The following is a 12,743-nucleotide window of genomic DNA, read 5'->3' on the forward strand; positions in this document are numbered from 1 at the left end:
CACAAGAGCAACCAGAAGGGGGGGGGGGGGGGCGGAACACATGGGGAAGGAGAGGGGGTGATGGGGGGGTTCCCTTCTCCCGCCCCTCTGCAAGGGTCAAAGGTTGGTGGAGACCTGGGGCTCCGGCTGCTGTCGCTCAGAAGTTCCCAGGAGTTCCGGGGTCAGTGGAAAGAGAATGGAGAGGAGGAGGGGAAGAGGGGGGCGAGAGGGGGAGGGGAATGGGAACCCTGGCTTCGGAGGACAGGGGAGCCATGCTCCCTTGCTTATAAAGATCATTAACAACTTAAGGAGGGAGGGGAGCCCTATGGGGCCACAGCTTGCTAACTGCTCCCGGATTTCCTTCCAAGCGAAAGCCCTCCTCCACGTTGCCCTGCTCCCCTGCTCCCCTGTGTTTAGGGGTCCATGGGTCTCAGCCCCTGCCCCCTCACATGGGGTTGGTAAGTGCTATAGTGCCAAAGGCTGGCACCATCTTCAAAGTGCAAGAAGCCAGAGGTTGGGTTCCCGGGACAGGTGCCCCAGGGACCAGGGGCCAGGGAGGGAGGGGCCAAAGCTGGGGGCAGGGCGGGGTCACTGGGGCTGGGGCGCCGCTGCCGGGGGCTCGTCAGGCTCCGGGGGTGGCGGCCCAGACCCGGGCTCCTCCTCCTCGATCTCCTCCTCCAATGGCACGCCCTCCTCCAGTCGGAAGACCTGGCGCACCTTGCGGGTGGTGAGGGTGAGTGGGCCGCGTCTGCAGGGGGGGCGAGAGACCAGGAGACGGGCGGTTAATTGAGGGGAGCAGGGGAAAAGTGAGCGGGAGCTACGGGAGAAAGAGAGAGATGGGGGCGGGGCTTATGGAGTGACGGTGCGCCTGTGCAGGTGACCCTACCGGAGCCGGTTCCTCAGCGTGTTCAACTCGCGGTTCATGGCCTCCGAGGACTCTGTGACGTCTTCCAGCTCGTGCTGCAGCCGCCGGCGGACCGCCTGCGCCCGGGACGCCTCCTCCTCGGCTTCCTCCAGCTGTCGCTTTAGCTGTTTCACCCGAAGGTTGCCCTTCTCCACCTTGGTGGAAGCAGAGGTCCAGGTCAAGTCCGGGGGCGGGGGGTGTCGGCCTCACCCACTCCCTCAGCTCTGGGCCGCATCCCTCCTGCCCCACCCCACCCCCGACTCTGCCCTGCGCTTGCCTTCTGTTCATGCTTCGTTTTGTTCTAGATCCTCTTGCCAGCCTCTACCCCAACTTCAGATGTGAGACTGTCCCCCAATGTGGTCTCAGAGGGGTCTTTCTTTTTTTTTTTTTTTTTTAATTTTTTTTTTTTCAACGTTTTTTATTTATTTTTGGGACAGAGAGAGACAGAGCATGAACGGGGGAGGGGCAGAGAGAGAGGGAGACACAGAATCAGAAACAGGCTCCAGGCTCCGAGCCATCAGCCCAGAGCCTGACGCGGGGCTCGAACTCACGGACTGTGAGATCGTGACCTGGCTGAAGTCGGACGCTTAACCGACTGCGCCACCCAGGCCACAGAGGTGTCTTTCTATGTCCAGAGCTGACCCTGTCCCTCCCCTGCTCAAAGCCCCCCTCCCCCCGCCCCCATGGCTCCCCAGTGGTGCTGGGACAAGGTCCCAGGCCCTCAGTGTGGCATTCCAGGCCCTGCAGGATCTTCTTCTTTTAAACCCATTGGTCAGATCATCTTCACTAAGACCCTCCCTAAACCCTGTCCAGGGGGAAGCCACATAGGATCTGCCTCTCACCAATCCCTCTGGCCTCATTTCTTCTTCTTTTTTAAATGTTTATCTGTTTTTGAAAGAGAGGGCACGCAGGGAAGGGGCAGAGAGAGAGGGAGAGAGAGAGGATCTGAAGTTGGCTCCATCCTGACAGCAGAGAGCCCGATTTGGGGCTCAAACTCAGGAACAGTAAGATCATGACCTGAGCTGAAGTTGGACGCTTAACTGAACCACCCAGGCGCCCCTGGCCTCATTTCTTATCACTCCATCTTCCTGCTCCATTCTTCTCTCTAGCCACACTGCTCCGCTCTTCACTCTAAACCCACCAAACTTATTTCCACACCCCAGGGCCCTTGTACCTGCTGTTCCCTCCGCCTGACTCTTCCTGTCCTCTCAGTTCTCAATCCATATGTCACCTCCTTAGAAGGGATTTCCTGCCCCACCCCACCACCCCCAATCTAGGGAATATTCCCTAAACCTCATGTCTCCTCTCTTCATTCACTTTTTTCTTCATAGCCCTTGTCACATCTGTAATTATCTTTCCTTGATTATAGATTTGCGTCTTTCTTTTCCTATGCTACACATGTGAGCTCTGTGAGGGCAGGGACCTTCTCCTTCTCTTTCACAGCCATATCTCCCATGCCAAGCACAGTAGTGGATACCCGACAATTGTGGAATGAATGGCAAATAAGACGCAGCTGAGCTTTTAAGGGCACAGCGACTCTATCCAGAGCCAGACAAATCTGGGATCTGATCCAGGCTCTGTCTCTACTAATTGTATGACTTTGGTAGAAACTATGTCCCCTTTTAAAGTTTCCATTTTCTCACCTGTGCATTGGGGCTGGTGAGAGACTGAAAGCATGTATTTGAAAAAACAAAAAAAACAAAAAAAACACGTGGCACAATACTTGGGGCACAGTCACTGCTCAATAAATAATTAAGAACAGGGGCGCCTGGGTGGCTCAGTTGGTTGAGCGTCCGACTTTGGCTCAGGTCATGGTCTCACAGTTCGCGAGTTCGAACCCCGTGTCGGGCTCAGTGCTAACAAACAGCTCAGAGCCTGGACCCTGCTTCGGATTCTGTATCGCGCGCTCTCTCTCTCTCTCCCCCTCCCCTGCTCATGCTCTGCCTCTCTCTCTCTCTCAAAAATAAATAAATGTTAGGGGCGCCTGGGTGGCTCAGTCGGTTAAGCGTCCGACTTCAGCTCAGGTCATGATCTCACGGTCCGTGGGTTCCAGCCCCGCGTCGGGCTCTGTGCTGACAGCTCAGAGCCTGGAGCCTGCTTCAGATTCTGTGTCTCCCCCTCTCTCTGACCCTCCCCCATTCATGCTCTGTCTCTCTCTGTCTCAAAAATAAACATTAAAAAAAATTTAAAAAAATAAATATTAAAAAAATAATAATAAATGTTAAAAAAATTTTTTTTAAATTAACAACACAGACTGCCGCCAGACCGCTGGGGTTTGATCCCAGACTCCATCTCTTACTAGCTAAGTAATCTGAACAATTTGCTTCCCTTTTCTGTGTCTCAGTTTTCTCACCAGAATAAGAGGGAAAATAGTAGTACCTAGGGTTCCAATAAGAACTAATTGTACTACGTGTTATGTCTGTAGCACAGTGCCCGTCACATAGAAAGCAGTCAATAGGGGAGCCTGGGTGGTTCAGCTGGTTAAGCATCTGACTTCAGCTCAGGTCATGAGCTTGTGGTTCGTGAGTTCAAGCCTCGCATCAGGCTCTGTGCCGACAGCTCAGAGCCTGGAGCCTGCTTCAGATTCTGTGTCTCCCTCTCTCTCTCTGCTCGTCCCCAACTTGCGCTCTGTCTCTGTATCTCAAAAATGAATAAACATTAAAAAAAAAAAAAAAAAGACGAAGAACTCAATAAACATCACACGTTGTTATTTCAGCTTCAGCCTAGCCTCTTGGTAGGGTTTAACTTCTTCCTTCTCCCTGGCTGTCTCAGCTCCCCACCAGGACCTTTCCTAGGTTCCCACAATTTACAGAGGTGCCTCGGTGGTTCAGTTGGTTAAGAGTGCGGCTCTTGACTTTGGCTCAGGTCATGATCTCACGGTTCGTGAGTTCAAGCCCCGAGTCAGGCTCTGTGCTGACAGCGCAAGACCTGCTTGGGATTCCCTCCCTCTCTCTCTCTCTCTCAAAATAAATAAACTTAAAAAAAAATTCCACAATTTACAGATGGCAAAGTCACTGATTCCAGCTCTCTGCTGATGCACCAAGCCCCAGAATGGTGTCTGCTCTCAGTCCCAGTCTGGCACCTGCACGTTATTTCTTGTGATGGGAACTCACTGCCTCCGCAGACAACACGTGCTATTTCTCTGTCAGTGGAAACCGCCCCCCCCCCCCACTGCTCCCCAAAGACGTGAGCGGCTCACCTGGTCCCGGAGCTGGTCGGCCACCCTCCGCTCCTCCTCCACCTGGAGCACCACCTCTTTAAGCCGCTTCTCAGCCCTGCGCACCAGCTTGCCGGAGAGGATGCGCTCCCTGGAGAGAGGAGTGAAGGAGACAATCAGGAGAGGGGCTCCCGGGGGCTTCTGTCCCCTCGACCTTGTCCAGTGGCCGCGTCCTGTTTTTGGAGCGGCCTCTTCCCTCTCTCCCACCCCCAAGTGGTTCCCACGGTCTACGCAGGCCAGACATGGCTCCCAGCCTCCCGACTCCAGGGCATCTCGTCCTGAACTTGTACCAAGATGCTGGGTGTTCCTGAAAGTGTCTCCATGCGTCTCTCTATTCTCCATCCCCCACAGCGCCTCCCCCCAGCCTCCTCTCAGGGAACTGACCCACTGACCACCAGTCCCCGGGTCAGATCTGGGGCACTGTCCTCGCCCCTTCTCTCCTTGCCCCACGCCCAGCCTGTCAGTACCCAAACCCTGTCACATTGCCCCTCCAAACTCTGTCTCGTCCCTTCCTCTCTGTCCTCCAGCCCTCAGCTCAAGCCTTGTGCTCACCCACCTGGCCTAGCCTGTCCTTTCTCTCTCAACTCCCTTCTCCACCGTCCCTAGTGTCGATGGGACATTCTGGAAGCCCAGAGCTCCCCTCTCGGCTCCCCGGGGCCCCTTCTCCCCTTCCCACACACACATGCTTTCCCTGGACAGGCTCATCTGTGCCCCAGGTTTCCACACCCATCAACAGCCTTTTGTCTGCTAAATGTGTCTCCTGGGCTCCAGCCCCGACCCGCTCCCGGCCTCCTGGCCTCCCGGCCTCGGCCTCCCACCAGACCCTGCACGCCCTTCCCTGCTGGGCTCAGCGCCTTCTCCCAGACCCGCTCCTCCTCCCGGGTCCCCGCTCCTCCTCCCGGGTCCCCGTGCTCCACTGAGATCTCCAGGCCAGACGCAGGAGCCATCCTCGCCTCCCCCCAACCCCCTAAAGCCCGCCCCTCCCCTCTCCCGAACTCCCCCATCCCCGTGGCCCCGGCTCATCTGCGCTGTCCCGCGTGGACCATCACCCCCGGGGTGAAGTCTGCGTGACGGGGCCCCTAGCGACGGGCGGTGCTTGGCAGCCACGACTGGACGTCATAGCCCCAGATGTGCTGAGAGGCAGGCCCGGGGTGGGGGGAGCGGGAGGCTCCAGCCGTGGAAAGGGATGCGGGGGTGGGGGTGGGGGCTCCAGCTACAGGTCCCCCGCCACTCCTTGCTCCCGGGGTGACTTTGAGCAGGTCACCGACACCCCCTGAGCCTCAGTGTCTCCATCTATGTAATGGGGGAGGGGCTTCCCCAGAGACCCCAAACTACATCTCCCATGAGCCCCTGGATAAGAACAACTCCCACGAGCGTCTGGGGCCAGTTCCCACTGCCTGTCCCTGAGACTTCTCACATTCATCATGCTCCCCAGTAAACTCAACATGTTCCCCCAATTCTCCCCAGGCACCAGGACTCTACCCCAAACCCTGTACTCTCCCCCCGACACCCACAACAGCATATCGGCCCCCAGTTCCATTCCTCTGCCCCCCACTCACGCTGTTTCACCTCCTCGTGTCCATCCTCACGGCCCCAGCCCCAGCTCAGGCCTCATTTCCTTCCACCTGGACCATCACCCAGCCTCCACCCTGGCCTCTCGGCTCCCAGTCTCTCTCTAGTCTGCTCCCAATTTGACCCCAGGGGGGACTTTCTACACCCAGCACTGGCCCTCCCTCTCTCTGGCTCACAGCCCCCAAGGCTCCCCATCTTCCCAGGACAGAGTTCCTCAGCCTGGCATTCAAGGCTCTCGCCTCTCCATCCCTCTCCTAAGTCACAGGCTTCTAGGACCAGTCACCCTCCTCCAGATGCCCTGGATGTCTCCTGTATGAGTCCCCAGGGCTGTTGCTCTGCCTGGGACAGAAATGGCCTCAATTCTCACCTCTTCCTGTATCCACACCCTTTGCAACAGAACTTTACAGCTTCTCTCGCCAAGAGATAGAATCTATTTCTCCATGCCCTTCAATCTGAGCTGGCCACGTGACTTGCCATGGTAACGGGATGCAACAGAAGTGACACTGGCCCAGTTCTGAGTCTAGGCCCCAGGAAGGCATTAACACTTTCCCTCACTCTTGGAACCTTGTCTCTGCCATGTGAACGATCCTGGGCCAACCTGGAGCAGAGACGGGTCGGCCTCGCTGTCCCAGGCAAGGCCTTGGGCATAGGAGAGCTCATCCAAGACCAGCAAATCCATCTAGCTGACTTGGCTAAAGACGCATGAATGAAACCCCGGCACTCAGATCAGCAGAACCTATCAGCCAGCCAAAGGCTCATGAGAAATAATAAATGGTAGCTGTTTGAAACCAGTAAAGCTCAGGCTTCTTTGTTATGCAGCTAGAGCTGACTGCTACATTACTGCTTAACTCCTATTTTTTTATTTTTAACAATATATTTTATTGGTTTTTTTAAATGTCTATTTTTGAGAGAGAGAGGATGACCGGGGGAGGGGCAGAGAGAGAGGGAAACAGAGGATGCAAAGCAGGCCCTGCGCTGACAGCAGTGAGCCCGGGGCTCAAACCCATGAACTGTGCGATCGTGACCTGAGCTGAAGTCGGACGCTCAACTGACTGAGCCGCCCAGGCACCACTTAAATCCATTCTTAGTCGCAGTGCAGTTACTTACAGCCCAAAGCATCCTAAGTGAGATGGGAAATCAGCAGTCATAAATAATATGATCCCTTTTGGATGTTTCTAAGCCAGGTGCTCATCACACAGCTCTCCTCTGTCTCACGACCAGAGTGTGGGGAATCACCCTCCAGCCGTGCCCTCCCCTCCCACCTACCTGCTCTCCTGCTCCAGCTGCTCCTCAGCCTGGGACAGTTTAGACTCAAGGGCGGCAATGATCATCTTCTGGCGGGCCCGGGCCCCGGCGTCCTCCTCACCCAGGCGCCCCCGGAGCTCTTGGATCTGTCGCTCCAGCTGCTGCCGCCCGCTCTCCGCCTTGGCTGAGAAACTGCGCTCGGCTGACAACTCTGTAGTCAGCGAGTCCACCTGTAGTAGAGGCAAAAACAGAACTATCGTGGTGGGGTCTTGGAAGAAGGTGGTAGGTAAATTCAGTCACCTCCCAGTTAAATGAGTCGACAACTGTTAAGTGCATAGCACAGAGCCTGGTACATACTAAATACACAACAGATGTTAGCACGTCTTTTTCCCGATTGGAGGATCAGCCAACAGCAGCGCCAGCACCAGGTTTTAACGTTTTGGGTAGGTTTTTTTGCTATTTTAATATGTCCACAAGACTATCACAAACTTGTTTCAATGCTATGAACTCTACCTCTGATTGTGAAAGAGTCTATTGCAAGGGTTATCACACTGTTGTTTGCACCAGGATCATCTGGGGAGCTTGTAAAAAAAAAAAAAAAAAAAGATGCAGACTTCAGGGTCCCACCCTCCAAAAACTCCGCTTGAGCAGATCAGGAGTGGGGTCCATGAATCTGCATTTTTTTAAAATTTTTTTAAACATTTTATTTATTTTTGAGACAGAGAGAGACAGAGCATGAACAGGGGAGGGGCAGAGAGAGAGGGAGACACAGAATCCGAAACAGGCTCCAGGCTCTGAGCTGTCAGCACAGAGCCCGACGCGGGGCTCGAACTCACGGACCACAAGTTCATGACCTGAGCCGAAGTCGGACGCTTAACCGACCGAGCCACCCAGGCGCCCCTAAAATGTATTTTTTTTTTTAATTTTTTTTTCAACGTTTTTTATTTATTTTTGGGACAGAGAGAGACAGACCATGAACGGGGGAGGGGCACAGAGAGAGGGAGACACAGAATCGGAAACAGGCTCCAGGCTCCGAGCCATCAGCCCAGAGCCCGACGCGGGGCTCGAACTCACGGACCGCGAGATCGTGACCTGGCTGAAGTCGGACGCTTAACCGACTGCGCCACCCAGGCGCCCCTAAAATGTATTTTTTAAAGCTCATTTTGAGAGAGACAGACAGCGTGAGCGGGGGAGGGGCGGAGAGAGGAGAGAGAATCCCAAGCAGGCTCCATGCCTTGCGCAGAGCCCAACGCAGGGTTTGAGCTCACACAACTGTGAGATCAAGACCTGAGCTGAGATCAAAGGTTGGACGCTTAGCCAAATGAGCCACCCAAGCGCCCCCAGAATGTGATCTTCTTTGGAAAACAGAGCCTTTGGAGCTGCGATGAGTTGAATTAAACTAAGGTTATGCTGGATGAGGGTGGGCCCAAAAGCCAATACGACTGGCGTCCTCATGAGAAGAGGAGAGGAGTCACAGACACATACAGAAGACACGGAGGCCAGGTGAAGACGGGCGCCGGCGCCAGGCGCCCTCATCTTTCTCTGAGAATCTGAGCTACGTCCTTCCATTTTCTCGCAGCACAAAGTCTTGCTGTCCAAAATCTGATGACCGGCGAATTTCCTTTTCCTTGTGGATTGCTTGCTCATGTTTTCCTAGCCACCTAAAGGATTTCTGCCGCCTCTGACACACGCAAGTTTTACTCAGTATCGGTCTTGACGGGTCGATGTCCTCTGGTACTCAGCGTGCTCTTCCCGGATGTCACTTCCCGCTGTATCGTTTCAGGAAAACTTTCTCGTACTACAGTCTTAGGTTATTCACTCTGTCTCCCTGCTTGGGTCTTCTTTGGGGACTCTCAGTACCGTACGTTGGGTCTTCTTTGCCTGTCTTCAATATTTGCAATTTTCTTGGAAATCCATTTTTTGGCGTCTTTTAAGTTTCATTTTGATCTTTTTAAATGTGTTAAATGTTTATTTATTTACTTATTTAGAGAGAGAGAGAAAGCATGCACAGGGGAGGGGTGGGGGGAGAGAGAGAGAGAGAGAGAGAGAGAATCTCAAGCAGGCTCCGTCCACACTGCCAGTGCAGAGCCTGACGCGGGGCTCGATCCCATGAACCAGGAGATCATGACCTGAGCCAAAATTAAGAGGTGGAGGCTTAGCCGACTGAGCCACCCAGGCGCCCTAGTTTTATTCTGATTTTTTATAAAGTTCTCCTTTTCAACAACAGCCAACGATGTGGGCTGGGGGTGTGCCTGGGTGGCTTAGTTGGTTGAGCGTCCGACTTCGGTTCAGGTCATGATCTCACGGTTCGTGGGTTCAAGCCCCACATCAGGCTCTGTGCTGACAGCTCAGAGCCTGGAGCCTGCTTCGGATTCTGTGTCTCCTTCTCTCTCTGTTCCTCCCCTGCTCACTTTCTCTCTCTCTCTCTCTCAAAAAATAAATAAAGATTTTTTAAAAATTAAAAAATTAAAGACAGAGGCCCTACTCTCGAGGTGTTTACATTCTGCTGGGGAGATGGACAGCATACAAGCAAGTAAATATACAGTATAGTTTCAGGTAGTCATAAGGGAAAGGGAGGAGATCAAAGCAGAGAGAATGGAGGGGAATTGCAGGTGAGAGGGTGGCTGTTTCACACAATATGGTCAGGGAAGGCTCTTACTGGGAATGAGACATGGGATGGTCTGGGGTAAGAGCTTTCTCTCAGGAAGAAGGGGGGAAAGCAGGTGCAAAGGCCCTGTGGTAGGAATACACTTGGCAGAGTCAAAAAATAGTGAGGAGGCTGGTGTGGCTGGAGCAGAGTCAACCAGGGATGGAAAGGCTAGAGACAAGGTCTGAGGTAGCCAGGGACCACAGTGTGGGGCTTTGTTTGGGACTGGGCTTTCGCTACAAGTGAAATCATCACCCTGGAGTATGACGGCCTCTCCTACTGGTCTAGGTGCTCCCCAAGGGCTGAAGCTGGGGTCTCGCTCTTCTCTGAATGTCCAGCGGTGTCAGGGCATGTCCCCTGAGAAGTCTCAAAATGTGTTTTTAAAAATTAATGAGGGGATGGGGCGCCTGGGTGGGTCAGTCGGTTAAGCATCCAGCTTCGGCTCAGGTCATGATCTCACAGTTCATGGGTTCAGGCCCCATGTCGGGCTCTGTGCTGCTAGCCGGAGCCTGGAGCCTGCTTTGGATTCTGTGTCTCCCTCTCTCTCTGCCCCTAAATCACTCACATTCTGTCTCTGTCTCTCTCAAAAATAAACATTAAAAAAAAATTAAAAAAAAAGAACATCTTTAAAAAACATTAATGAGGGCCCTCTGGTGGCTTAGTCAGTTAAGTGTCTGACTTCAGCTCAGGTCATGCATGATTTTACAGTCTGTAGGTTCGAGCCCCGCATCGGGCTCTGTGCTGACAGCTTGGAGCCCTGGAGCCTGCTTCAGATTCCGTGTCTCTCTCTCTCTCTCTCTCTCTCTCTCTCTCTCTCTGCCCCTCCCCTGCTCGTGCTCTTTCTCTTTCAAAAATAAATAAATAGGGGAGCTCGAGGTGGGTCAGTCAGTTAAGCGTCCGACTTGGGCTCAGGTCATGATCTCACAGTCCATGGGTTCGAGCCCCGCATCGGGCTCTGTGCTGACAGCTCAGAGCCTGGAGCCTGTTTCGGATTCTGTGTCTCCCTCTCTCTCTGCCCCTCCCCCACTCACACTCTGTCTCTGTCTCTCAAAAATGAACAAATGTTAAAAAAATTTAAATTAAAAATAAATAAATAAATATTTAAAAAATCAATGAAATAATTGGGGTGTCTGGGTGGCTCAGTCAGTTAAGCGTCCTACTCTTGATTTTAGCTCAGGTCAGGAAATCATGGTTCGTGGGCTCTGCGCTGACAGTGCAGAGACTGCTTGAGATTCTCTCCCTCTCTCAAAATAAATAAATAAGCATTTAAAAAAACTGACAAAGTCATGGAGACACAGGTCTCTCTGTGGAAATCCCATCCCTCCACTGTCTGCCTGGCAAACTCTTAACTTCCAGCATGACCTCTTAAGACATCTCCTCCAACAGGAAGTCTTCCCTGATAGCCCCCAGCCTCCATGCGAGGTCAGAATTCTCTTCTAAGTCCTCACAGTGTCTTGTGCTTCCTGCATTTTCACTTGTTATTTCTGTATTGGGAGAGTCTGTCCCCTCCATCAGACTAGGATGTCCTTAAGGGCAGAGATCTGGAATGAGCCATCCCCAGGTCCCCAGCATCACCCAGAATAGGACCTCAGCCTCCAGAAGCCTCAGACAGTATTTATAAATAAATCTACAAATGGAAATATGCTTCTGTCTGCTTAGCTGCCTCGCTCCTACTTATGCTTTAAAACCCCAGCCAAATGTCCCTTTTTCCACATGCTTTCTTCTGATTCTTGCAGCGTTCTCTCCCTCCCTCCCTCCATCTCTCTGCTGGACTGAAGATACTTCCTTTTCTTTTCTTTTTTTTTTTTGAGAGAGAGAGAGAGAGAGAGAGAGAGAGACTGCACGTGAGAGACAGAATCTTAAGAAGGCTCCATGCTCAGCATGGAGCCCGATCCCGATGTGGGGGCTCGATCCCAGACTGTGGGATCATGACCTGAGCCGAAATCAAGCGTCAGACGCTCAGCTGACTGAGCCACCCGGGCGCCCACCTCCCGGACCAAAGATACTTGTATTATCACACGTGCCACCCTACCCACGTCCACGCAGTGGATGCGACCACGTCGCAGTGCAGCGACCCACGTAAGTACTCTCGGGATCCAGCCCTTCATCGATGCCTACCCGCCTTGAGAACTCCTACTCAACCACTAAAACCCAACCCAGACATTTCCTTTTCCGTACTGCGTCGAATGAAAGGACTGGGGATGACGCTCCCGGGTCAGTGGGGCCCCGGGGCCGTCGGGGGGACAGGGCTGTGTCACCTGCAGGAGCAGCTTGCGGTAGCGGTCGCCCAGCAGCTCTGCGTTGCTCTGCTCCTCCTCGAGTTCCTCTTCCATTTGCCCCAGGCGCCCCTCCAGCTGCCGCTTCTCCTCCAGAATGGCTGCCCTGGGGACAACGGGAGCGGGGCGGGGAGGGGGGAGGTGAGAGGGCAGGACGGCGGGAGGAGGGCGTCCTGCCCCACAGTACCGTGGGCCACTCACTTGCTAAGGCTGCCGTTGGCCACCTCATCTGCCATCTCGTCCCGCTCCTGCTGGACCTGCCGCCGGGCACGATCTGAGGCGGCCAGCTCCTGGGAGGACAGAGATGGGTGGAGGTCAGCAGTGGGGGGGGGGGGGGGGGGCGGGGTGCTATCTGGGCACCGGCCTCCCTGCTCCTCACACCTCAAGGCTCCCAGACTTGTTTTCGCTGCACGTGAACATGCCATCCCTGGGCGAGCTTGGAACGAACTTCAATGCACCGGCAGGTGCCTCCTAAAAGCTGTCTCCTGAGCCCCTGACCCTTGTCCACCTCTCCCTTCCCGTCCCCAGGCCCCTCCCCCTCAGCGCGGCCTCAACCTGCTCCCCCTCCGGGTGCCCCCAGGCTCCAGGCCTGACCCCCAGGTCCCTTCTTACCTCCCCTGCCCCCTTATCACCCCCAGCCCTGTCCATGTCGACCCTCTATTCTCTCTGCTTTATCTCTTCCCCGCGTCCCCACAGTCCCAGCTCTGGCCTTGTCCTCTCTCCCCAGACTTCCTGCCTCCAATGTCCCCCCTCCAGTCCATCTCCTTAATGGCAGCAGCGCAGACCTGGCCGCCCGCTTTGCTCAGAACTCTCCCAGGGCTCCCGAGTTCCCCACGAGGCCTAGCCGGTTGGCCCCGCCCACCCTCACCGCCCCGCCTCCACCCCAGGGCCACGCCCATCCCG

General features: G+C 54.5%; 1 protein-coding gene across 7 annotated transcripts in view; it reads right to left on the reverse strand.

The window, feature by feature from the left end:
- Nucleotides 1–150: 150 nt before the first annotated feature.
- MYH14 (myosin heavy chain 14) overlaps nucleotides 151–12,743 on the reverse strand; it is a 104,372-nt gene continuing 91,779 nt past the window's right edge. For all 7 annotated transcript variants that reach the window (XM_058708296.1, XM_058708294.1, XM_058708301.1 and 4 more), the window contains 6 exons: nucleotides 12,042–12,130; nucleotides 11,823–11,946; nucleotides 6,939–7,147; nucleotides 4,083–4,191; nucleotides 866–1,038; nucleotides 151–727 (listed from right to left, as the gene is read on the reverse strand). In XM_058708296.1, coding sequence (XP_058564279.1) covers nucleotides 568–727; nucleotides 866–1,038; nucleotides 4,083–4,191; nucleotides 6,939–7,147; nucleotides 11,823–11,946; nucleotides 12,042–12,130 — 864 coding nt within the window. In that variant the 3' untranslated portion in view covers nucleotides 151–567. The remainder of the gene's footprint in view (nucleotides 728–865; nucleotides 1,039–4,082; nucleotides 4,192–6,938; nucleotides 7,148–11,822; nucleotides 11,947–12,041; nucleotides 12,131–12,743) is intronic.

Source organism: Neofelis nebulosa, chromosome 17, assembly GCF_028018385.1.
Source record: "Neofelis nebulosa isolate mNeoNeb1 chromosome 17, mNeoNeb1.pri, whole genome shotgun sequence".
Classification (NCBI taxonomy): domain Eukaryota; kingdom Metazoa; phylum Chordata; class Mammalia; order Carnivora; family Felidae; genus Neofelis; species Neofelis nebulosa.